Raw genomic sequence first — 24,221 nt, 5'->3', positions numbered from 1 at the left:
TTCCTGGGATCGAGTTTCGGTGCTTTTTGTCGGTTCGACGAGTGAACTAGGAACCCATATACAGTCCACTGAGTTTTTCGCCAGTTCTCTGTAGGTCGCCACTCCGATCCGGTGGTAAATTCTGCGAATGACTGGTCTTGCTGGGATGGTGTTAGCGCTACCAGGGAATAGTTAGGGAAGAAAAGGCAAGTTATTGATATACAGGATGAAAAGCGTGGGCGAGAGCACCGAACCTTGTGGAACAATTTTTAACATTAGGTAAGAGTCTCGTCCTTGCTCTCCGAGCCTTCAGCCTAACGATAGGTGAGGTATACAAGAAGATCGCCAGTCAAGCAACCGTGATGGAAATCCAACTGCCGGTAACTGATCAGCCGACGAACTTCAAAATATGTAAGGAACTGAATGTCAATATTTCGCTCGATCGCCTTGGAATGTATGGAGGTTATCGCGAGATTAGTCGAACATAATTAATTGCTGCTACGCTGTCAACTGACTGCAATTAGCGGTACATATTCTACGTAGTTATTGCACTAAGTATTGTTAACTAGGCGTTCGACCAAAGCTGGCACGACGGTTTGATTTACAAACTATAACTTGGGAGTGACAGACTTGGGTTCATCATACAAGAATACTTGTCGAACAGCTCGTTTCGATATCGCAAGCCTCCACGCTTTCCCCATTACTGTTTAGTTCATATATCAATTATATACCCTGGTCTCCTGAGACCTATCTAGCGCTTTTCGCCGATGACACGGCTATCTACTACTCGTGTAGGAAGAAGTCGTTTTGCATCGGCAACTCCAGACCGCAGTCACCACCATGAGACAGTGGTTCCGGAAGGGCCGCATCGACATCAACTCCAAGAAAAGCACAGCGGTGCTCTCCAAAAGGGGTCGCCCTCCGAATACCACTTCAAGAAGCTCACTCCCAAATAGGCGCGTACCTAGGCGGCACTGAAAATTTCGGGAATTAACGAAGTGACACAACATTACTATTTAAAAATGTATTTATTGCTTTTCGAAGTATTCTCCGCGAAATTTGACACATTTTTCCATACGATGGAACCAATCATTGAAGCAACCATTCCATTCGGAAGTTGGGGTCTCCAAAATGGCCGTTTTGTAGGCGTCCACAGCTTCTTCAGGTGATGAAAATCTCTATCCACGCAATTTATTCTTTATTTTAGGGAAAGTATAGAAATCATTAGGGCTTAGGTCGGGGCTGTACGGCGGATGGTCTAATAATTCTATGTTTTCTTGCTCTAAAAACTCTTTTGGTTCTGTGCGCGGTGTGAGAACTCGCATTGTCGTGATGCGAGGATGATGCGGCGGTTGCAGTTCTCTTTACGGAGTTCAGAAACGACCTGTGGCAAACAAATGCTAGCATACCATTCTGCATTAACCGTTCTTTGTCCTCAAGAGGAATAGTCGTAACATGGCCGGTTTGGAGACAAACGTGGCCACCATTTTTTTTGCAACACGCCGTGAACGAACAATTTTTGTTGGCTTTAACTCATTTTCGAACACCCAAACTCGTGACTGGTTTTTTGTTTCGGGTTCGTACGCGTATATCCAGGATTCGTCACCTGATACAATGTTGTATACAGCATTTTAGGATCCTGCGTGGAATCTTTCGAGAGTTCTGACGCACCAAGTAACGCGAGCCGCTTTTTGCTCTTCACAGAGCGAATGCGGTATTCATCGGGAAAACAACTTTTTTACACCTAATTGTTCATGCAAGATTATTTGTATTTGACTCATGCCAATGTCTAAAGTTGCCTGAATTTCGCGGTATGTCACATGTCGATCTTCTTCAATCAGCTTACGCACAGCATCAACGTTTTCTTGGGTGACTGCAGTTTTTGGACGACCTTGACGGGGATCATCACTAAGCTTGACACGTCCACGTTGAGACTCAGCAAACCAGCGATAAATTGTGGTTTTGGATGGGGTTTCATCACCAAATGCAGAAATCATCCGGTCAACACACTGTTTTTGTGTTAAACCACTTCGAAAGTCATAATAAATCATCGCTCTTGAATTTTCTCGAGTCAATTCCATTTTCTCAACGACTAAACAAGTTTGACAAAACCTCGTGACAAGACCGAGAATCTTTTTTTAAATAAATAAATGGTATTCGATTTTTAAAACCAAGGAGTTTTCAATTAAAAAGATTTTAATATGACAGGAACTGTGGAAATATTTCATTCCCGATACTTTTAGTGCAGCCCTCGTAAACACCTCCGCCATTCGCCCCATCACTTTTTCGGTCGGCCTTTTTAGGTCTGCATTGGAGGTGCTCAGGTAGCTGTTAGCAAATCTCACCCCTCCTGGCTGATGAGCCCTTGCTCGACCATCTGTCCTGGTAAAACCGGATGACCTCTGGGCCACCAGTAGGTTATCCCTCATTCATAAAAAAGGAGTGTCGACCGGACACTAAAAAAATATTATTAATTTAAATCCAAATAAAAGATTAATGACTCGCTTAAATACTTTAATGTTTGTATATTTGCATACAAAAATCAATGCCATTAAGTCGCATAATTTCAGAGTAATCTTCGATAACCTTTAAAACCATTTTATTCCAGTGATCTGTCATAGATTGTTCGTGTTGTATTTGAATAGATATTTTTTTTAATTCTGTAAAGCAAATAGTATCTTTATTAATCGCTTTGTTGTCACTTTCAAGACAGGCTATTTAAAAAGTTTAAATAATACATACCTATCATTTTTATTTATTTATTCAGAAATGTTTAGTGTAGGGTGCGGTGGCATTTTGTCATTTTACGAAAGACAAAAGCGTGGTTATGCGATTTGCTTTGCATGCACCATTTAACATCTGGTGGCCTAACCTAATTTACGTAGGTACAATAAAAAGTACAGTAAGGTCTATTCGCGAAAATCGAAAAAGAGATTAGGAGTTCACGACGGTAATAAATTGAGTGTTGTGATTGAGTTTTTTATTTGCGCACGTTTTGGAACTGAATTCTACTGGGGCAGCTGTCGTGCTCGCCAAACTTGGACATGGTAAAACGTAGAATTGGTTATGTTCCTAGATTGTTTTTTTCAATTGATATTAAGATAAAAGAAGACAGAACGACAGAAAGACTACAGTCGTTTCGACTTCGAGCTATTTAACGATTTAATTTTAACTTTAAAAACTCAACATTTAGCCAGTAGCCAAAAGCGCCAGCATTAGTTATTTAAATTTCAATTAATTTTTAAATAGCAATTCAGACAACACAAGAATGTTCCAAATCACATTGACAGTGATAGGGGTTAATGTATAAATTATTAGCAGAAAGCGTTAAACATTCTAAAACGTTTTAAAGAGAAAATCTGTTCCTCTATAAATAAAATATTTTATTACTCAAGTATGACTTCACAGACTTCATTATCTTCACCATTACATTATAATAGCCGGCAAACTTCTTGAGCATTTGTTGACGTAGTGGGGGTAAGTTTGCGCATGGTACACTCACGTGCAAAAACATTATTTACTCTGCGTCATAATGCAATTAAATTATTAAAATCAACATATGTATTTATTTATATATTTATGAGAACATCAACAAAAAAAATAGGTTAATAATTGTAATAATTTAATATTGGGGTAAAATAGATATTCCTTCTATTAATTCAAAACTAGAGCTGTTGCCAGGTCTTGGTTCAGTTGAAGCGAAGCTGGTATTTGTAATTTTTTTTTTTCGTTATCATAATCTTGAGCATCATCATCACTGTTTTTATCACCCAAGTTGCTATCATCGTGATGAGTCGACATAGGGATCATCGGTGTAGTTTAGAACTCGGTCGGTTCGGTCTATTTTTTTTTTCTGTAATTAATTATTTTTTGAAGATATTCGATTCGTAGTAATCGAATGTAACTTTTTTCAATTACCAGCTTCCGATTATTTTCTGTTTTTTTTCCATCGGAAGCCTAGCTCTTTCATCATTCGTAGTAAACTTCATACCGAGCCATTAAAATTTATATCTCTTTAAATTTTTCGAAGCCTTTCTATGGTACGGAGTTTCGCTGCTTGGTAGTTATTATGATTACATCTTTTTATTACAGATTGAACGAAACTATCCATTCCGGTAACTTTCTTCTTCCCTGATCTTTTCTTACCCGGAGTCCGAAACACGGCGAGCAAGCCAGAGCCTTTAGCTTCGTTAATAATGCACCTAACAGTACTCACGGATGTTTTTGTTGCTTCCGAAGTCTGTTTTACTTTTTCCATATCATTCTTCCCCTGTTTTATAATGAAGCAATATACGTCGTACACAATTTTTCTACTTTTGAATACTACACCAGTTTGTCGCGGCATAGTGTATTTTTTATAAAAAATCAACAAACACTCAACAAATAGCAATGGCAACAAAGTCAACAAGCAATTATAACAAATAACTTAACGATTAATAACGATAGACTTTTCACTGTACGCAAGCGTACTTTTGGGAGCAAGCGGAATGAGGGCGCGGTGCGGGACGCAAGGTTCGACTGATCTACCAATAACGCGCTCGATACGATTTCCCCTGCCGTCGCGCCTCACCCTCGCCACCAAAGTGATCTAAAATTCGGTTCTGCGCAGTCAAGGTCATTTGCTCAAGAAGTTTGCCGGTTACTATACCCTTAGTTACAATAAGGGATTATGAAATCATAATGTGGATACGTGTTACACAATTAAAAAGTGGGTATGTTATAAATACAAAATACTAACTGGTGCAGACTCCGCAAGCTAATAAATTCAGAGTTTTGTGAAGATCCGTTTCGTCCACATTTCCTAAATAATAAAATCTTACTAGTCTTGGCATTAACTCAAATATTCTTCGTAGAGGAAAAATTGCACTGCGCCACTGATGAATGCCCAGTGTAGCTGTTAGTAAGTATAGTAACATTAACATAAAAATTATATTATATTAGTAAAACAATGCCATCTAGGCATACGAGCTTAAGGCTCAATTAATGTTAAGGGATTGCCCACAACATGAATTTTGTCTTATTTAAACATGAAATATTCCTCCTTTTTATCACCGCAACTTCCGCCATCGGAGCAGAGTTCATCAATATTATCTGGAACCGCTGCGTTCATCGACAGTACGATTCCAGAGGTCTTTTTTGCCACGTACCATCCGGCTATGGAGTGAGCTCCCCTCCACGGTGTTTCCCGAGCGCTATGACATGTCCTTCTTCAAACGAGGCTTGTGGAGAGTATAAAAGGTAGGCAGCGGCTTGGCTCTGCCTCTGGCATTGCTGAAGTCCATGGACGACGGTAACCACTCACCATCAGGTGGGCCGTATGCTCGTCTGCCTACAAGGGCAATAAATATTTCAAATTAAAAACGACTATGCATATTTTTCAATCAGATATGCGTGATCTCTATTCTTCGGTAGAAAAGGCAGAGCAGGCTTAAAAATCTACACCACATCGTACCCACAACTCGCCTTACTCCTACCACATATAAATTTGAAAACAAAATGCGCGTTTCGTTTTTTTTTGCGTGGCTTTATTCATAGACTGAAGCCTAGGCTGAAAAAGCATATGCCCCAGGATCGTTTTATTTTGCAGGTTAGCTGTCGGAGCTCCGTGGTTCGTGCGGAACGTTGACTTACACGACGATCTGGGCCTCGAATCGATCCGAAAACACATGGAGTCAACGTCAGAACGTTGCTTCGATAAGGCTATACGTCATGATAATCACCTTATCATAGCCGCCGCTGACTACTCCCCCAATCCTGATCATGCAGGAGCCAGTCACCGTCGATGCCCTAGACACGTCCTTACGGATTCAGATCCAATAACTCTTGCATTAGACGCCTTCAGCTCTAACGCTAAGAGCAGGCTTAGAGATCCCGTTAACTGTACTCATCGAAATCGATAAAGGGCACGCATGTATCATGGATCTTCTCAGTGGGTCGCGATTCCGATCCGGTGGCAGATTCATTCGCGAAACAGCTGCTCTTGAGTTGCTAGGTCTCCTTCGGAGGTGCTCGGGCGGCTGTTAGTTAATCTCACTCATCCTGGCTGAGCCTTTGCTCGCCCACCTGTCTTGGTGAAACTGGAAAGGCCTCTAGGTCACCAATAATCCTCCAATGATAAAAAAAAAAAAAAAAATTACAGTTGAGCTCACAGTCACCCTGATAATTAAGGGGAAGGAGTGGACTTAATGTATTTACTGATTTTTATGTATAGATGTGTAAGCAAGCTCAAAGCTCATTTGGTATTAAGCGGTTGCCTGAGTGAACACTACCACTCATCTTGACATGAGGTCATGTTCAAAGGCAACAATAACTTGTTGAATTTTTTGCGGTATGGGTATAGAAATATGAACAAATAGAAATATCAAATACTACCTATAACAAAGACAATGACTCTAATCGTGAATCGACTAGTCTAATGACACCATCGAGTAATACAACATTCTCTGATCACTTACTTAAATGAAGTAACAGAATGTTACTGGTCATTTTACTTTATTCTTATTTTGACAAAACAGTAAAGTACCGAGTAAAGATCTCAGCATTTTTAAGCAGAGTAGCTGATGGTTCGACGTTGATCCGGTAACGCTTGCGGTATACGTCCCGGATGAGACAAACAAGGTTTAAGTATAGGTATAGTTGCCTACGAAATAAACTGCCGCGGTCAACGTTGAGCCAATTTACTTCAATTTATTATTATCATTCGATTATTGTATCTAAATTCCAAAACCATAAACATCGATATTTTAAGATCTAGATTCATATTATTATTATGTTATTACATTTTCTCTTTTCATTTTTACAGATATGTATTTAGATAATTATTGAGGGCACTAAAACTCGCGATACAAACACTTAACTTATTTATTGACTAATAACAAAAAAAAAAGAAATTCTGTTCCCCAACTTGGGAGAAAATTTTGCTTAACTATTTAGCGGAAGTGGTCTGGACTGCTGATGTCCATAAACGAAGCTTTTTTTTTTTTTTTTTTTATGATTGAAGGATTACTGGTGGCCCGGAGGCCTTTCCAGTTTCACCAGGACAGGTGGGCGAGCAAAGGCTCAGCCAGGAGGGGTGGGATTTGCTAACAGCTACCCGAGCGCCTCCGAAGGAGACCTAACAGCTCAAGAGCAGCTGCTTCGCGAATGAATCTACTACCGGATCGGAATCGCGACCCGCTGAGAAGATCCGGCGAGAAACTCAGCGAGCTGATTCATGGGTTAGGTTGCACGGCGAACTCTTTGTCGAGTTCGACGAGTACGGTTACCGAGGTCCCTAAGCCTGCTCCTAGAGCTGAAGGCGTCTAGTGCGAAGGTTATTGGATCTGATGGATCCGTAAGGACGTGTCTAGGGCGTCGACGGTGACTGGCTCCTGCATGGTCAGGATTCGGGGAGTAGTCAGCGGCGGCTACGATAAGGCGATTATCATGACGCATAGCCTTATCGAAGTACCGTTCCGACGCTGACTTCATGTATTTCTGTATAGATTCGAGGCCCAGGTCGTCGTGTAGGTCAATGTTCCTCACGAACCACGGAGCTCCGACGGCTAACCTGCAAAAGCGGGATTGTAGAGATTGAAGGGTGTCTATGTGCGTGCGGGCCGCGTGAGCGAACACCACACTCGCGTAAGTCATGACGGGCCTTATGCAAGTTTTGTAAAGTGTCACCTTGTTCCGAAGGGACATTTTACTCCGCTTACAAATCATGGGGTAGAGTCTACCGAGAATAAACGCGGCACGGTCACGGACTGATTTTATATGCGGGCGGAATGTCATCGATGCATCCAGGGTAACGCCCAGGTACTTGACCTTCCTGGCCCAGGGTATGGATTGACTAAAGAGAGTAATCGGGGGTGTGAGATTCCTCCTCCTAATACGGGAGGAAATCCGTGTGGAGCTTCCCCTCTGAAAGAGCACCGCAGTACTTTTCGCTGGGTTGATGTCTATGCGCCATTTTCGGAACCACTGTCCTAGGGCTAGGGCTGCGCTCTGAAGCTTCTTCGCGATTAGGGACTTGTTTCTACTGGAATAGTAAACAGTCGTGTCGTCGGCGAATAAAGCTAAATGGGTCGGCGGCGACCGGGGAATATCGTTAACGAATAAGCTAAATAGGAGGGGTGAGAGGACAGAGCCTTGCGGGACTCCAGCTGTGAGAGGTCGTAGGGAGGAGCGGGTTCCCTCGACTCGATATCGAAAAGAGCGGTTCGACAAGAAGTCCCGTATGATGAGCACGAGACTATCCGGCACACCCATGTTGAATAGTTTGAAAATCAAACCGTTGTGCCAGACTTTGTCGAACGCTTTTGCGACGTCGAAGAAGAGAGCTCCCGTGTATAACGGTTTTGGTCGATTAAGCCCCACAAGAATGTGCTCCGTGAGGCGGTGCACCTGTTGAACGCATGAGTGATTTGTACGGAATCCGAATTGTTCATCGATGAGAATGCCCTTGGATGAGACGAAGTCTCTGAGGCGTTTGTAGAGCAGACGCTCATACAGTTTGCCTAGAGACATGAGGAGGCTAATCGGGCGGTAGCTCGTCGGATGATTTTTTGGTTTACCGGGTTTATGTATGCCGATAACGTCCGCTTCTTTCCACACCGCGGGAAAGATACAGTTCGCCATAGCGGCATTGAAAATAGATGCCAACATCACGATGAGTTGGACGGGTAGAAGTTTAATAACGCGGTTGGATATACCGTCGGAACCGGGAGCCTTGCGAGGACGTAGGTCTTTGATCAAGTCTTTAACTTCCATCGGGGTGACGGGTGGTAACACATCAGAGGGTGGCAAGGAGGCTCTGCGTTCTACCTCACTGTCTACTAATTCTACATGCACAGGGTCCACGGATTGAGTGCTGGGCGTGCACTGGGTTTGCAACGTATCGGCCAGCAGCTCTGCTTTTTCGTCATCATCGAACGCCGTGAGTCGGCCTGAGGGGCCTACGAGGGGGGGCATAGTTACTACCGTATCCGATTTGAGAGTACGAGCTAAGCGGTAGTAAGACCTTTGGGAGGGCGCGAGTCCTTCTAAGAAATCAGACCATCTGGCATCTCGGACTTCGGCGATGCGAGACTTTACGTCGCGTTGTAGGGCACGCATTCGAATACGATTTTCCGCGGTAGGATACCTGTCGTAGGCGCGTATCGAGGCGTTCTTAGCTCTAAGGAGTTCCCTAATATCGTCGGACAATTTGAAGCGGTGAAGGAAGTCCTCCGCTACAACTTGTTTCGATGACCTATCTAATATCGAGGTGATGTGTGACGTTAAGATGTCTATGGCTTCAGCGGTATCCTGAGGAGACGGGGTAGAGTCCGGGCTAAACGGTAGCGATGGTGGATCAGATTCAGCCAGGCTGATGCCCAGCGTGTGCCAATCCACCACAGTCCTCGTGACGGGAACGGAATCGGGAGCGCGACCGAGCTTCATAACGACGGGACGGTGGTCTGAATCTAACTCTGAAACTACTTCGATCGAGTGTAAGCGCAGAGTTACGTTTTTTAATAACGCTATGTCGAGTATATCCGGGCGATGCGCGATATTTAGCGGGTAGTGAGTCGGGATTAGCGGAGCGACGATATCGAAGGCGAGATTATCGACTAACGCGTCAAGCCGCCTGCCATTCGGGGTTGTGGTGTGTGAGTTCCACCTAATGTGTTTACAATTTAGGTCGCCCGCCAGAATGACAGAGCTCCCCATGCCGAGCAGCGCCTCGATATCACTGCTTAGAACGATCTTATCCGGTGGAAGATAAACGGACGCGATAACGATCGGCGCGTGTCCCGTCAGTGAGATTCGGCACACTGATGCTTCGATATTAGCGAGCGCGGGAGGATCGAGTGGGACGCAATGCAGGGCTCTTCTATAATAAATGACGGTACCACCACCACGAGCAGAGAGCCTGTCGTTCCTGACCATGTTATAGTTCGCGATTTTAGGGTCACGGCGCGCGGGCTTAAGTAGGGTCTCCTGCACTAAAAAGATATCAATTTGATGGTCACGCAAAAAGTCAGAAACCTGATCACGCTGATTTGCGAGACCGTAAGCGTTAAAAAATCCTATCGTTACGGATAGGGGCTTTATTCTACTTATATACGCCATTGATTACCGGCGGAGAGAGGGGAGGACGTACGTATTTAATGACGCGTATACGTCGGCGTATTCTTGCACAACGGCGATAAAGTGTTGTGCAGTGGAGGCAGAGCGAATGGCGTCGCCCAAAGCGTTAACGCGCTCAAAGTTGATCGACTGAAAGAAGTCGATCGCTAAAGCGAGATTGTCGAACGCGGTCGGAGGGCAAGTCGCGGGAGAGGGACGAGTCGCGGGGGCGGGACGAATCGCGGAGGAGGGAGTTGTAGCCGTGTTCATGTACGGCAGCGGTTTCGCCCAGGCCGAGACACTGGGCACCGGCGCCGGAACGAACGCTGGCTTAGCCTGCGACACAGAGGGTGCCGAGGCTTTGATGTCTGGGCCGGAAGCTCGGAGGCGGTTTTGGCGGGCGACGCGGCGATTTATTTTCGGGGCTCGGGGGCATCCGCGGTAATTTGCGGGGTGACCCTGTGTTCGACACAGGACGCAGCTAGGCGGTTCTGTCGCGGTTTTTTGATCGCGAGTGCATAGGGCCGTGGCGTGATCGCCTAAGCACTTGACGCATCGGGGGCGCGCGTGACAGTTACGGGAAGAATGCCCGTATAATTGGCAGTTATGGCACTGGCTAGGTGTGCCTTTCTTGTGTGGGGTTTCGACTGCGATTCCGGAAAGGCTACAGACCGTTCGGATGTTGAATATTTGCTTACCCTCGGGGGTAGGCTGGAGGGCGACGAGAACCATATTATATGGCTCCCTTCCGCGGCCTGTGTGCATGCGGTGTACGGAGTTAACCGGTAGGCCTTGTTCGAGAAGGTCGGCCTTGACGAGCTCGGCATCCAACTCTTTAGGGATGCCACGTATAACGGCACGGAGTTCGCGCTCCTCCTGGAGCGTATATGTGTGGAAACTTATACGCTCCTTACGGAGGTAAGAAGAGAGGGCCCTATGGTCGTCGGATGTTCGAACCTTAATTTGAATGCCGTTCGCGAGGTTACGGGCATTCGTAAAATTGATATTTTTGGCCTTAAGGGCCAGGGAAACTCGTTCCCAAGCTGCCTTCTCTTGAAGGATTACCGGGGGAGGGGTCTGGGCTTTATTTTGTGCCACCGGACGCGGCGACGGAGTGGCACGGGCTGGAGGCGCAACGGGAGTCTGAGGGCGGGGGCGCGACGCGTTCGCGGCTTTGCTAATTTTAGCGGCCGCGGGAGCTCGAGACTCCGCGGCACGCTTCTTACCCTTTTGCACCAGGGTGAATCCATCCGTCGATGAGGCGGGAGCGAGGTCGACCTCCATCTCCGAGTCAGAGTCGGAGGACGAGGAGGCGGGCGCAGGTGACCTACGAGTAGGTGTTTTGGACGGCGCGACGGAGGCCGCGGATGATCGCGCTGCTGGAACGGTGACCACGGCGGACGACGCAGCAGTTTTACTCGCCAGTATAGGCGACGCGGGAACGGCAGGCACGACGGAGGCTGCGGTGCTCGATGCAGAAGCTTTGCACGCAGGTACAGGCGACGCAGGAGCAGCGAGCTCGGTGGAGTCCACGAGAGGGCTCGCAGTGTGATCGGCCTTGAAGGCCTGAAACTCGGAAGTGAGCTTTGGGTAGCGAAGCCGGAGAAATTCCGCAAATACAGCGTCCATGATGTCTACGTGCCCAGGTGGGGCTACCCTGGGTCTTAGAAAACACTCGCCTTGCGGCGAGGCCCCAACTTCTCGGACCTGAGCGGTTCTATTGAACACAGGTGGCGATGCGGCACGATTACTGCAGGACAAAGAAAAATCACAACAAAACGGAAATAACAAAAAGAAATGGAATTAAACACTTCCAGGAAGACAGTTTGTCGGCAGATGTACCACGAACACAGAAATAACAAAAGGAAACAAAACAAATAAAAACTTCCAGGAAGAGCACTTAGTCGGCAGATGTACCACGAACACAGGCCGCGCGAACAATGGCCGGGCTAACAAAAGCCGGGCGAACAAAGGCCGGGCGATCGAGTGGTCGATGAGCACGTCCGCGCGTGACGGGTGCCTCTATCGGAATGAAACGAAGCTGAACGCGGACCTAAAATAATATGGTAGGTTACCTGGTGTGTTACAAGCCAATCGATCTCATTTTAGCTATCAAGGAACTTTGCAATTATGTGTACCAAGGTTGGAAAAATTTCATAGATTGCAGTTAATGAGCATCAAATTTGGGAAAATTATTATTTAAATTATATTATTAATTAAAAACGATTAATTTTAATTGTTAAAATTAAAACGTGTTTTTTTTTCATTCTATTTAATTATTTACTACTAGTACCTAGATAAATCAAAATACCTACATAGTGTACTGGCATAATTAAACGCCAAATGTCGCACAAAACAGGAGAGATCGCTGTCCTTCCTTTCTACCAGTTTTACATGAATGCCGATGTGGAGATGCGTTTCACAAAGCGGGATACTTGGAGATAAAAAACGTCTCACATTATCGTTGTCCCAGATTCTATCTAGAAAATTGTTTTTTTTTTTTAAGCTACAATAACGTTCTCTATTTTCATCTTCAAGGAAATACATATATTCTACACTAGCTTTTGCTCGCGACTTCGTCCGCGTGAAATAGTTACTTTGGCATAACGCTAAATTTTACCCGCCTCTTCATTTACGTAGAAAGTGAGAATATTTTTGAATAATAGAATGTTAAAGAGTTATTTAAGGTACCAAAATCACGTTTTTTAACCGACTTCAAAAGAGACTCTCATACATTAGACAGATACAGATACAGAGAATACTCTCATACATTACTTTAGCGAAACTTTAACCGTTTCCGCAGCGCACGCAGTGGAAGCTCTCAAAAGGGATTAAAACCCCCATTTTGAAACATTCTTTATTGGCTTTTTTTTTAATTTATTGCTTAGATGGGTGGACGAGCTCACAGCCCACCTGGTGTTAAGTGGTTACTGGAGCCCATAGACATCCACAACGTAAATGCGCCACCCACCTTGAGATACAAGTTCTAAGGTCTCAAGTATAGTTACAACGGCTGCCCCACCCTTCAAACCGAAACGCATTACTGCTTCACGGCAGAAATAGGCAGGGTGGTGGTACCCACCCGTGCGGACTCACAAGAGGTCCTACCACCAGTAAGAAACAGTGGTGCTCCGCTTGCATTGGTCTTAGCGTGATGTTACATAGCCTTCCTCGATAAATGGGCTATCTAACACTGAAAGAATTTTTCAAATCGGACCAGTAGTTCCTGAGATTAACGCGTTCAAACAAACAAACCTTTCAGGTTTATAATATTAGTATAGATTAGAGGCTTTCTGTACAAAACTGTGATTAGTATAGAATTTAAAAACGAATTTCAAACCAAATGCCATGAACAGGTAAAGATCTGGACAGGCTATAGAAACTCTCCTCCAAGCCGTATCTGGAATATTATATCCGCCCACTCCGAGAGCTGCGTTCGTACGTCCAGGTACGTGATTTTCACGACAAATTAACTGAAATATACGTTTTTATTAATGAAATTCTAGGGGATATAAAATTATTGTATCATCAGTAATCGAAGTTAATTCAGATTAAGTTATTCTTAAAATAATATTAAGTTTTAAGATTCTGGAGTACATACATTTAGTACATTTAGTAAATAATGAATGGTTGCATATGAAAGCCAGACGTGGCGACAAAATAGTAGATAAACAAACATAGGTATTCTGAATAATGGGTAGAGTTAGATACTTTAAGGGCCCTCAACGAAATAGCGAACATGTGCAGTTCTCTTTTCAAGGTCTGAAATGTCTCAAATATATTTATTTATAGTTCATCCTTAATCTCTACGTTTAGAAAGTTTCTTGTTCGACTACCTAAACTAAAATTTTAATATACAGTCAAACCTGGGTAAGTGAGAACTGGATAAGTGAGAAAACTCTATAAGTGAGAGTAATAGCCAGGACCCGTCATTTTAAGCTCCCAAAACCTCTATTAGCGAGAAACAGAAACCTCTGTAAGAGAGAGTCGTTTTTCCCTCATGGAACCCGTAAGTGAGACTGCTACTTATCTATACCTCTATAAGCGACAGTCGAGCTTTATTTATTTATATTATTTAGGAGGAACAAGTGCAAAAACTAATTACAAATTTAACATCTGCTATTTTATGACTCATTCTTAACTTTTGTAGAACTTCCTTCCATTGTTTTTGTATTGTTTTCTCGTCAATATTGAACCTATTCTATTTCGTGGAACTAAATAACGTTGTTATTTTATCACATTCTTTTCGAATGGACACGTACGCCTGTGTACCGTCCTGTTTGTCGGACTTACTCAGTTTATTGTTAATCAGTTGCGAAGGAAAGTTCTGTTCAGCATCATGTCTAAACGGAAAATTAAAGTACTGTCATTAAGTGATAAACCTAAAATAGTGAATACGTTTGAATCCAGAAAATTGCGAAATGAAATTCAGACGGAGCATTAGCGAGAGACTCGGGCTAGTGAGAAACCTCTTTAAGCGAGAATGAGATTGTGCTCCCTTGAACTCTCGCTTATCCAGGTTTGACTGTAATTTCTCTCATGAAAACATAACAGTTTTGTTTAGTTTTAAAATACAACCTGCAAGCGAAAATTTGGTCTTTTCAGGACGGGTAATAAAGATATTAGAGCTCCTCCCGTTCCATCGGCTATATGAGAGTATTCCAAAGCCAACATCCGAAGCTCTTTCATAACACCGAGACTTTGTATAAAACATCGTCTTGTTTCAGGTCTGGAAATATATTGGCCACTACCTAAAAATGAAGTCACAAAGTTTGCACGGGTACATAACACCATAATGCCTATTGGTACCTCAATACAGTGATCCATTTCGTTTACTTAAATCAGATAGGCCCTGAGCTACTTAAATTGTGAATTATTTGAATACTTAATAAGCTTGTATTGGAAATCGAAAGAATGAACATCCATAAGTATGATCCATCTAATGTGTAATTGTGCTAGTGGACAGTCCTTATCCTGCTGAATTCCCGTGCAAGCTTTGACACGTGGCTTAATGCAACGTTATTATGTATGACGTCATTCGCAGCTAAAATAAGCTATGACCTCGCTCGTATAGCGAGATTCATGACCCTTTTCAGCAACTGTAACTTTTCTATTGGCGGGAAGGCTAGTGTGGTCGGTTATATTGCCTTCACTATGCCAAGAAACCTAATGGAATTTACTTATACTAAATTAAAACGATTAGCCGCATATGCCAAAATGCATTATGGTAGATTTTAAACCAGCTAGTTTTTTTTTTTCATAAGTGTGAATAATAATAATAAAAATACTTTGAAATTATAACATAAATAAACTCACCAACAAATTTCAGAAAATGATCACCACTTGGCCTCTTATGTTCTTTACTAAACTTTAGATGATGAAAAATAAAATGGTGATAAACGAGTGTAAAAATAAACTTAACAAGTATTAAATAAAAGAAAAGACAAGACTCCGGTGATCCTGCCCGAGTGTATGGAAAATTGCCGATTTTTATACACACGTACCCATCTGGTGTTGAGCGGGATTTATAGGAGGAGAAAACTATTATAGTGTACTTATTGCATTGAATGAAATCTTTCATTTCACCAAGAATATTGATGAGATATTTAAATATAATAAGCCTTACTACTTTGGATTGGTCTGTTATTGGCCTCCGGTTACATATTCTGATAATAGTATTTTAATAGCTACCAAAAAGCATGAATAGTAAAAATCTATATTTAAAAAGACACGTTGAGATGATAATTTTACGAGTATTAGCCTAGCTATTCGATCGGTTTCAAATGCAATGTATGTAAATATACAAATAAATTCTTTTTAAAGTAGCAATTTTCCCTAAAGCTAGGAAACAGAAATTTATTTTTATTTTATCTTTGTTACATTAACATTATTCAACTAAAAATGTTAGGGAAAATCTTTTAATGAAATGTTCATACAAATTTATTGCTCATTAAGAGTAAACAAGTAATATTTTTATTTAACACATTTGTACTGCAATCCGAACAGGATTAGCTAGATTTTATGAGGTTCGTTTTGATCAACTGGTGCGTGCGCCTCTCGTAATATCGCCGTCGCAGTACTATTGCAAACAGCTCTGTACTGAAAATTAAATAAAGTTTTCTTTGCTTCCTCTACAGTATCTACCAGTCGGACATACTCGACAGGGCGTGTCGTAATAGATTCTTCTCGACTTTGTTTTATTATATCACTCATTTCTCCATCCGACAAAGGGGCGATCAGGTCTGTAGCTTTGTCCAAGTGTCGTTTTAGCTCGTTGTCGATCCGGAGCAGTTTTTCTTTATTGGAGTTGGTTCGCCATGGCCGCTTAGGATCTGACTCGTGGCCTATTAGATTAGGAGACGCTACACTATTTCTGTAAAATATAAGATCTTGAGCAATTTTGTATTATATTGCATACATTTCTTTCTATGACTCAATTGAATGTGCTTTTTTTTTATTGCTTAGTTGGGGCTCCACCTGGTGCTAAGTGGTTACTGAAGCCCATAGACATCACGCAAATGCGCCACCTACCTTGAGATATAAGTTCTAAGGTCTCAAGTATAGTTACAACGGCTGCCCCACCCTTCAAACCGAAACGCATTACTGTTTCACGGCAGAAATAGGCAGGGTGGTGGTGAGTCCCACGCGGACTCAACAAAAAACTAATAGCATATCACTAGTCACTTCGAAATTTAAATTAAATAAAACCATATTGATATAAAGATAAATAAATTAAGACGGGTTTTCAAATCGTCCTTTTGGAACGAGAGTTAATAAAAAATGATGTTTTTATAAAGGATTACCTAAACCTAAACACGTTACATACTCGTAACTGACCTTTTATTTTTTGACATCAATGGTTCCAGTTTCCTTTCTATTTCTTCAAGTTGTGATTTATCAACTATGTATGGATTTTCATACGTTTCGTCAACGGATTCGACTTTGTCCTCGTCTTCATTAGAATCTTTACCGAACTTTTCCCGAATATCTTTTACAAGACCAGAACAACGTTCAGGTAATTGATTTTCTTTGACAGCGACATCATGTAGTAGTTTCGCTATTTTCGATTTTTCTTCATCAGTCATCATCTTTGAAAACTGTTCGATGATGTCTGGCTTCGTGTTGTTTATAAAATATACTGTCGCCTTGGTAACCATTGGCATCGATGCTCCCATAGTCAAATCAATTTAGTGGGGTCGGAAAGAAGATTTTTGCAATTTTTTAATTTGGTTTGGTGGTTGGTTTTATAAATTTGAAGCACCAACTAATGAATTCATTTTGGTGTAAACAAGTTGATGGTAATACGAAAAGAAATTCCCTATATACATTCCTAGCATACCCAAAAATGCAGCACACGGTAACAAGAAACAAAATAATTTTATACTAGGACATAACATGAACATAGGTGCGCAATTGAACATTTTTATAAATTTTCACTCACAAAATTTACTTTATTGAGCCCGATCTTAATGGATATTGTGTATTCACTGACAGTTTTTTTTTTAATCATATAGGTTTCATTTCTTCGACATGCTTAGGCTATGCGACCTTATTTTATGAAAAACTTTTTTCACGAATTTACGTAATTTTAATTATGCTCTAAATATGAGCAGTTTTTGAGCTCATGGTCTCCCTGGTAAGTAAATAAAGGAGTCAATATACATCACTAAAACTGTCGCTCACCGGTATTGTAAAACGATTACCCTTCGGACTAGAGGAATGATTCGCATCTGAAATATGTAGGTAGGATGGTGACTGATAGATTATCTCAAAATTAGGTATATTTCTTAAAATCTGACTAAATTAGAAAGTATTAAAAAAAGAGTTAAAAAATACATAAGAGCGAGAAACCTTCTCACAATACGCGCCGTATCAAGAATAACAGTTTTCTGTACAAAGCTTCTGAGTCAGCAGAATAACGAAAGTTTTTTAAAATGTTTCACTATCAAGCCGTGTACTGATGCAAGTATCGGAACAATGATAGTTGAATAAAGACGCCCCATGTCGGTAGTCTCGCGGGATAGGCTTAAATAGTTTTATTAATTTGTCCTTTCCTGCTTTCATGTTGTGTCGTCAACCTATTGGCGACAATAGCCCATGATAGTATATCGGTTCCAGTAGAGCGTAATATAACTATTTTCAATAACCAGTTGAAGTTGGTATTGGTAATAAGGCACAGCAGAATCGACAAAATCGTATTTTTGTGCAAGTTGTCGATGGATAGTCTTAGCCTTTTGCTTGCTAATAACATTATAACCTATTTCAACAACGCTAGACTAAAATTTCTAATTGGAATCGCGTATAAAATTACAACTGCATATTGCAAATCAACATAGTTTTTCTATTTTAAAACTTTTTAAAATTAGATATGACGACTTCTATAGAAAAACCCGTCCGAAAAATCTGTAAATGTGTTCTTACATAGTGTACTTATTTTATATACTGTTACGCCGGTAAGAGTAACGCCATCTATTGCTGAATAGCCGAAACGAATATCAAAGGAACTCGTATCGCCAAGAAAGCTCGAGAACGCCATCTGTTGTCAGATAGCGGAAACACACATCGAAGCTACTCGACTTGCTCAGAATGTTCTCGATAAACCTAGGGATGTCGTACCGGCTATAAAAGCGTTACAGAGATGGCACGAAGGCGGTTAATAATCGGAACTACTCGAAGCGAAACAGCGAACGGATCACATGAAGCAAAGCAGAAGAAGTAAATTGAGAATTTGATAGTGCTCGTTAAGTGTTTTAAGTGTTCTAAGTGTTAATACAGTATTAATTTATACTTCGGTATAATTTTTTATTTATCTCGAAGCCCAGCCCGTAACAATACTATGGTGTTGATGGATATGGTATGGATGGATGGTATGATAAATAAAATATATGCTAAGGTATAAAAGGCGTTACTTCTGTAATGTAACAATGTAATTGTTGAAATATAAACTACACACATAGTTTCTAAGTGCATTGCGAGACCATACGTAAATAAAGTGGGGGTCTCTCAAAGCGCAGTCAAATAGCATTAACGATAACGAGAAACTAACTAAAAGTCACGTAATTTAACTAATGTCAATCGCATACATTTTTGTGTTTTATACCGACTAAAAAAGGAAGGAGGTTATTAATTCAACTTTATTTTTACGTTTGTTATCTCAGAACTCTTTTTCTGAGTGAACCGATTTAGTTGAAAACCCCTTTAAAATTTTATAAAGATCTGACCGCTAGTTTTTGAGTTATTTATTTTGTTATTGTTATTATTACGCATTTATTTTGTTGAATTCGGTTTTCTTTTTATTCGGATTTCAGAGTAAGATCTTTTACTGTCAGATCAACCTAGCCAACCTAGAGATTCATTGCCAACGTGTCGAATGCATCAGAATAAGGACTTTCGTGATTATTTCTCTGATTAATGTCCCCAAAGTTAAAGCAATATATTTTTGAAATTGTGTGAACTTACCTGTTAAATAAGAGTAATTAATCAACAATGGATTTTCATTGGGTAATACAAATTTCCATAGAAACAAGTATTTCAATGTATCCGCGTTGAAGCAAGCTAACTGTTGGACTAGCCGAACACCCTCGAGTCTCTTGCAGCGTAAATTTTCAAAAGAAACTAGTTGCAATTCGTTCTGGAAACTAGAGTAAACTTCAGTCAATTTATCAGAATAATTTTTAGTATACAAACGTCTTAGTGCGCACAGCGGGAGGTCCTTGGTTGCAGAAGGCGGAGGACCGCATTCTGTGGAAGGCATTGTGGAAGGCCATGTCCAGCAGTGGGCAGATAAAGGCTGATGATTGATTGACGCAAACGACTTGCACGAGAGTTAATATCCTGTTATAAAATTGAAATTATGAATTGCAATTTTTTTTAGGTTTGCGTAATGATTTGTCTTTAGCCGCAATCCGAACTCGCGCTAACTGTCACTACCCTGCCATATCCACCGTAAAGCTTGTACAATACAATTGAGACTTCCAGCTCATGTCTCAAGTGGTGGCTGGCATTTTACGTTGTCATGTCTATGGACTGCAGTAACCGCACGTGTACTCTTCTAGCAGTAAGAAACATATTATATCTTTAATTGGATTTAATAGTTACGATTAAAAAAAATATTAAATTCATGAAATGAGTAATTAAATAATTTAATTATTCTTTTCATTTCATTCTTACTGCTCATCCTCAAAAAAGTAAATATAAAATTGAAATAAACTAAATAAACTATCGAAATAAAATGGCTCAAACCTAATTATTTTCAATAAATAATCAAAGAACGTTTTCCTTTTAAAATAATCCAGACAATCAATGTTGATCAGTTGGTCTGATATAATTAATCTATTCATTTGAGCTTTAGTTGAAACCATTTTCTGCAAAGTAAATGTTTATGTAATTAAATAATGATCAGATTACGGATGTCTTGATTATAAGTCAATTAATTGAATATGACCGATTTTAACCCAAGTTTATCTCATTTCGATATTAAAGATAGTACATACACACAGCACAATAACTAACGTGAAATATTTTGATGGATTGTTAATCAATTTACATTATTCTCAATTTACATTACTTACTTTTATTAACATACTGGTGGTAGGACCTCTTGTGAGTCCGCACGGGTAGGTACCACCACCCTGCCTATTTCTGCCGTGAAGCAGTAATGCGTTTCGGTTTGAAGGGTAGGGCAGCCATTGTAACTATACTTGAGACCTTAGAACTTATATCTCAAGGTGAGTGGCGCATTTACGTTGTAGATGTCTATGGGCTCCAGTAACCACTTAACACCAGGTGGGCTGTGAGCTCGTCCACCCATCTAAGCAATAAAAAAAAAACATTATTCTCAATTTTTTACATTATTCTCAATTTACATTAGTTACCTTTAAAGTTACTTCCAGGGATCGATTAAATTCTTTCAAATATAATTTTGGCAAAACCTTCGTTGCTGTGTTCGTTTTCCACAAAGTGTTTCCCAAGCGACTGGGCAACTTCAAATTTGGATATTGATGAGTGAATAGTATTTTTTCACAGTGAAGGTCACCGAGGAAATACCGTTGCACGTCATGAATTGACCAATATCGAGAGTACGCGTTTCTAAGAAGCGTAGTATAATATGTAAGTTTTAAAAACATTACTAGTCCAATTATTATGTAGTTGATTTATTGATTAATACTATAATATTATAAAGAGGAAAGATTTGTTTGTTTGTTTGTATTGAATAGGCTCCGAAACTACTGAACCGATTTGAAATATTCTTTCACTGTTTGGAAGCTACACTATTCCCGAGTGATATAGGATATAATATTTTTTGAAAAAAATTTGGGATCCTTACTAAAACTCCAACCCAAGGTGTAAAAAAATTACCTAAAATATTTTTTTAATCGCGTGCCCCGCGAAAACTGTGACGATAAAATAAAATAATGTATTAGGACTTTGTAGAACACATTGTTATTTACAAACAGTGTCGCGACAGCATTTGTCTAACTATTATAGTTATACAGCAATAAGTGTTTTTTTTATTTTTTTTAAAAAAAAAACGTCAAATACCGTTGATATTTTTGTTAAAGACCCGAGCGGAGCCGGAGCGGGCGGGCCGCTTGTTGATTAATAAAGTAAATAATAAATTTGTTTCACAAAAATGATCTAGAGTATGTGTAATAGTCACAATTTTGAATTCGATCTCATGTTTCATTTTGGTGGTGTCGGCATTCACGTTTTGATGTGATTCATATATGTAAGGTATATTTACAGAAACTCAACATAATCGAATAAAGCACAAATCGTTTAAAAACTTTCTTATACATAATTTACATATTACATAAATAATATATATATCTTGATCGTTTTTTTGAATTTTATCGTGTCACGAATCATCACCTCTAGCACCGTAAAGATCGGCTTCCGGGAAAAAAGTTTAAATAATGAATAAAATCTAAAGTAAATGAAGCAACGGACACCACACGGAGTACTTATCTTATTATTTAAAATTCTGTGTCGGAACCAATTAGTGATTTTACCATCACCTAGGCTTGTTATCTGGTCATCCATGGCGGGCAATAATAATAGATCGATCAAGAATTTGAGGTAAAAATAAAAATTAAACCAAATGTATTGGATTGTGTTCATTGAATACTTACAAAAGTACCTCATCTTCGACCAGAAGGCCATCTGAACTTTCTACGTAATGAAGCCAAGTGAAAGGATTCTTAGTCCAGTCTTCAAGATATAGATATCCTGGACTGGGACGATAGTAACGAGGATTTTGTAACCACTTAACAGCGTCTAAATGTCCGATTAATTTGACAAATTTGCAGTCTGTAACGGAATTAAGTTAATTATTTGGTTGTCTTTTGTTTGCACACTTCACTTTCACTGGTGGTAGGACCTCTTGGGAGTCCGCACGGGTAGGTACCACCACCCCGCCTATTTCCGCCGTGAAGCAGTAATGCGTTTCGGTTCGAAGGGTGGGGTAGCCGTTGTAACTATAGAGACCTTAGAACTTATATCTCGAGGTGGGTGGCGCATTTACGTTGTAGATGTCTATGGGCTCCAGTAACCACTTAACACCAGGTGGGCTGTGAGCTCGTCCACCCATTAAAACAATAAAAAAAAAAAACAATTTGATTACATAAATCTCTACTGTGTAACTTCAGATAAATAACAAAAGACACTGTGTTTCCCAGGAAGTGTGTGAAGTATTGTGCTTTCTGTGCAGATTTGAATTAAGTCGCGTTGACATTTTAATTTCCATGTCTCTGGTGGGTGATCTATGTCTCATATGGTATGTATGTGAACGTCTATGGACTGATATATAGATAGGAATATATTAAAATCATCCATTTCCAACAGCTTAACAAACATTATTGATGACTCAATCAATTCAACAAGACTGTAATGTTGCGAAGCAAATTAAAAGTATTGTTTTTAGCCCACTGAGTTTCTCGCGGGATCTTCTCAGTGGGTCGCGATCCCGATCCGGTGGTAGTAGTAGTTTCTGTGAAGGACTGCTCTTGCTAAGGCTAGTGTTAGCAAATTCTCTCAGGTTGGGCCCGTGAGCTCACCTACAAGTCGGGCATATCTTTTTTTTTATTACTTAGATGGGTGGACGAGCTCACAGCCCACTTGGTGCTAAGTGGTTACTGGATCCCATAGACATCTACAACGTAAATGCGTCACCCATCTTGATATATAAGTTCTAAGGTCTCAAATATAGTTACAACGGCTGCCCCACCCTTCAAACCGAAACGCATTACCGCTTCACGCCAGAAATAGGCAGGGTGGTGGTATCTACCCGTGCGGACTCACTAGAGGTCCTACCACCGTTTAAATCTGGATTAGTCTCTTAAGTTACCAGAACGGGTAGAAGAAAAAGTGTTATACATCAATATAAAGCTTAGTTCATATTGTAATATTTATTAAAATTTACCTTCGGTCTGCATTTCTGTTTTTGCTCTCAGATTTTACAATAATGATAATTGATAGATTAAACAAGTAATATGGTTAAATTAAAATTGTTTCAATGCTTAACGTTCATAGTAGCAGCTGTATAAAGACAATAATATTTGTGATCACTTGTTTAAGTATCTACATTTTATTATTATTAAGTATGTAAAAAATTGAAATTAAATAGAAATAAATTTGATTATTTGATGAAGGATTGGATTTGACAGCGATGTTTTGTTTGTTTTTTTTTCAAGATATATGTAGAGCGAATAATACGTTTTGCCACTTTTAAATAGGTAGACAAAGAGTTATTATACGATAATACGAAAATATATAGTTCTGGAATGGTAAGGGCTAGAAATCAACGGCCAGTACATAGCTCACATTCGGTTTGTCGACGATATCGTGATTTGGCTGAGACCTTGGAGGAGCTCAGTAAAATGCTCAATGATCTCAGTAGGGTTACTATCTCAGTGGGCCTAGGTATGAACATGGACAATACGAAAATAATGCCGAATGCCCATGTAGTGCCCAATCCAGGAGAGAGCATTACGATTGAAGTTGTAGACGAGTACGACTACTCGAGACAAATTGTCTAACTAGGTAGGTCCTTAAAAAGAGAGATTAATCGTCGAATCCAACTAGAATGGGCAGCGTTCAGGAAGTTGCGCAAAGCCTTGTCATCCCAAATACCGTGGAGTCAGAAGACGAAA

General features: G+C 40.6%; 2 protein-coding genes across 6 annotated transcripts; both read right to left on the bottom strand.

The window, feature by feature from the left end:
* Positions 1-2,476: 2,476 nt before the first annotated feature.
* LOC101742224 (uncharacterized) lies at positions 2,477-23,748 on the bottom strand. Of its 5 annotated transcripts, none has more exons than XM_021350445.3 (10): positions 23,492-23,744; positions 22,203-22,380; positions 20,946-21,159; positions 20,314-20,435; positions 19,531-19,709; positions 14,650-14,822; positions 13,412-13,544; positions 12,387-12,551; positions 4,718-4,873; positions 2,477-2,639 (listed from the first exon to the last, which is right to left on the bottom strand). In XM_021350445.3, the coding sequence occupies exons 1-10, from the start codon at positions 23,502-23,504 to the stop codon at positions 2,494-2,496; spliced, it is 1,479 nt and encodes a 492-aa protein (XP_021206120.1). In that variant the 5' UTR covers positions 23,505-23,744; the 3' UTR covers positions 2,477-2,493. The 5 variants fall into 5 exon arrangements, 3 of the variants coding, with proteins under 3 accessions (XP_021206120.1, XP_012548917.2, XP_062525112.1); XR_002431096.3 differs by lacking the exon at positions 2,477-2,639 and adding an exon at positions 5,700-6,056 and having other exon boundaries at positions 23,492-23,748; XR_009973409.1 differs by lacking the exon at positions 2,477-2,639 and adding an exon at positions 5,700-6,085 and having other exon boundaries at positions 23,492-23,747.
* Positions 15,988-17,668, bottom strand: LOC101742068 (uncharacterized). Its single transcript, XM_004929827.5, has 2 exons — positions 16,909-17,668; positions 15,988-16,444 (listed from the first exon to the last, which is right to left on the bottom strand). The coding sequence occupies exons 1-2, from the start codon at positions 17,244-17,246 to the stop codon at positions 16,084-16,086; spliced, it is 699 nt and encodes a 232-aa protein (XP_004929884.1). The 5' UTR covers positions 17,247-17,668; the 3' UTR covers positions 15,988-16,083.
* Positions 23,749-24,221: the final 473 nt, after the last annotated feature.

This window comes from Bombyx mori, chromosome 1, assembly GCF_030269925.1.
Source record: "Bombyx mori chromosome 1, ASM3026992v2".
NCBI lineage: Eukaryota > Metazoa > Arthropoda > Insecta > Lepidoptera > Bombycidae > Bombyx > Bombyx mori.
The sequence above is the reverse complement of the archived record's forward strand: the minus strand, read 5'-3'. Positions and strand labels throughout refer to the sequence as shown.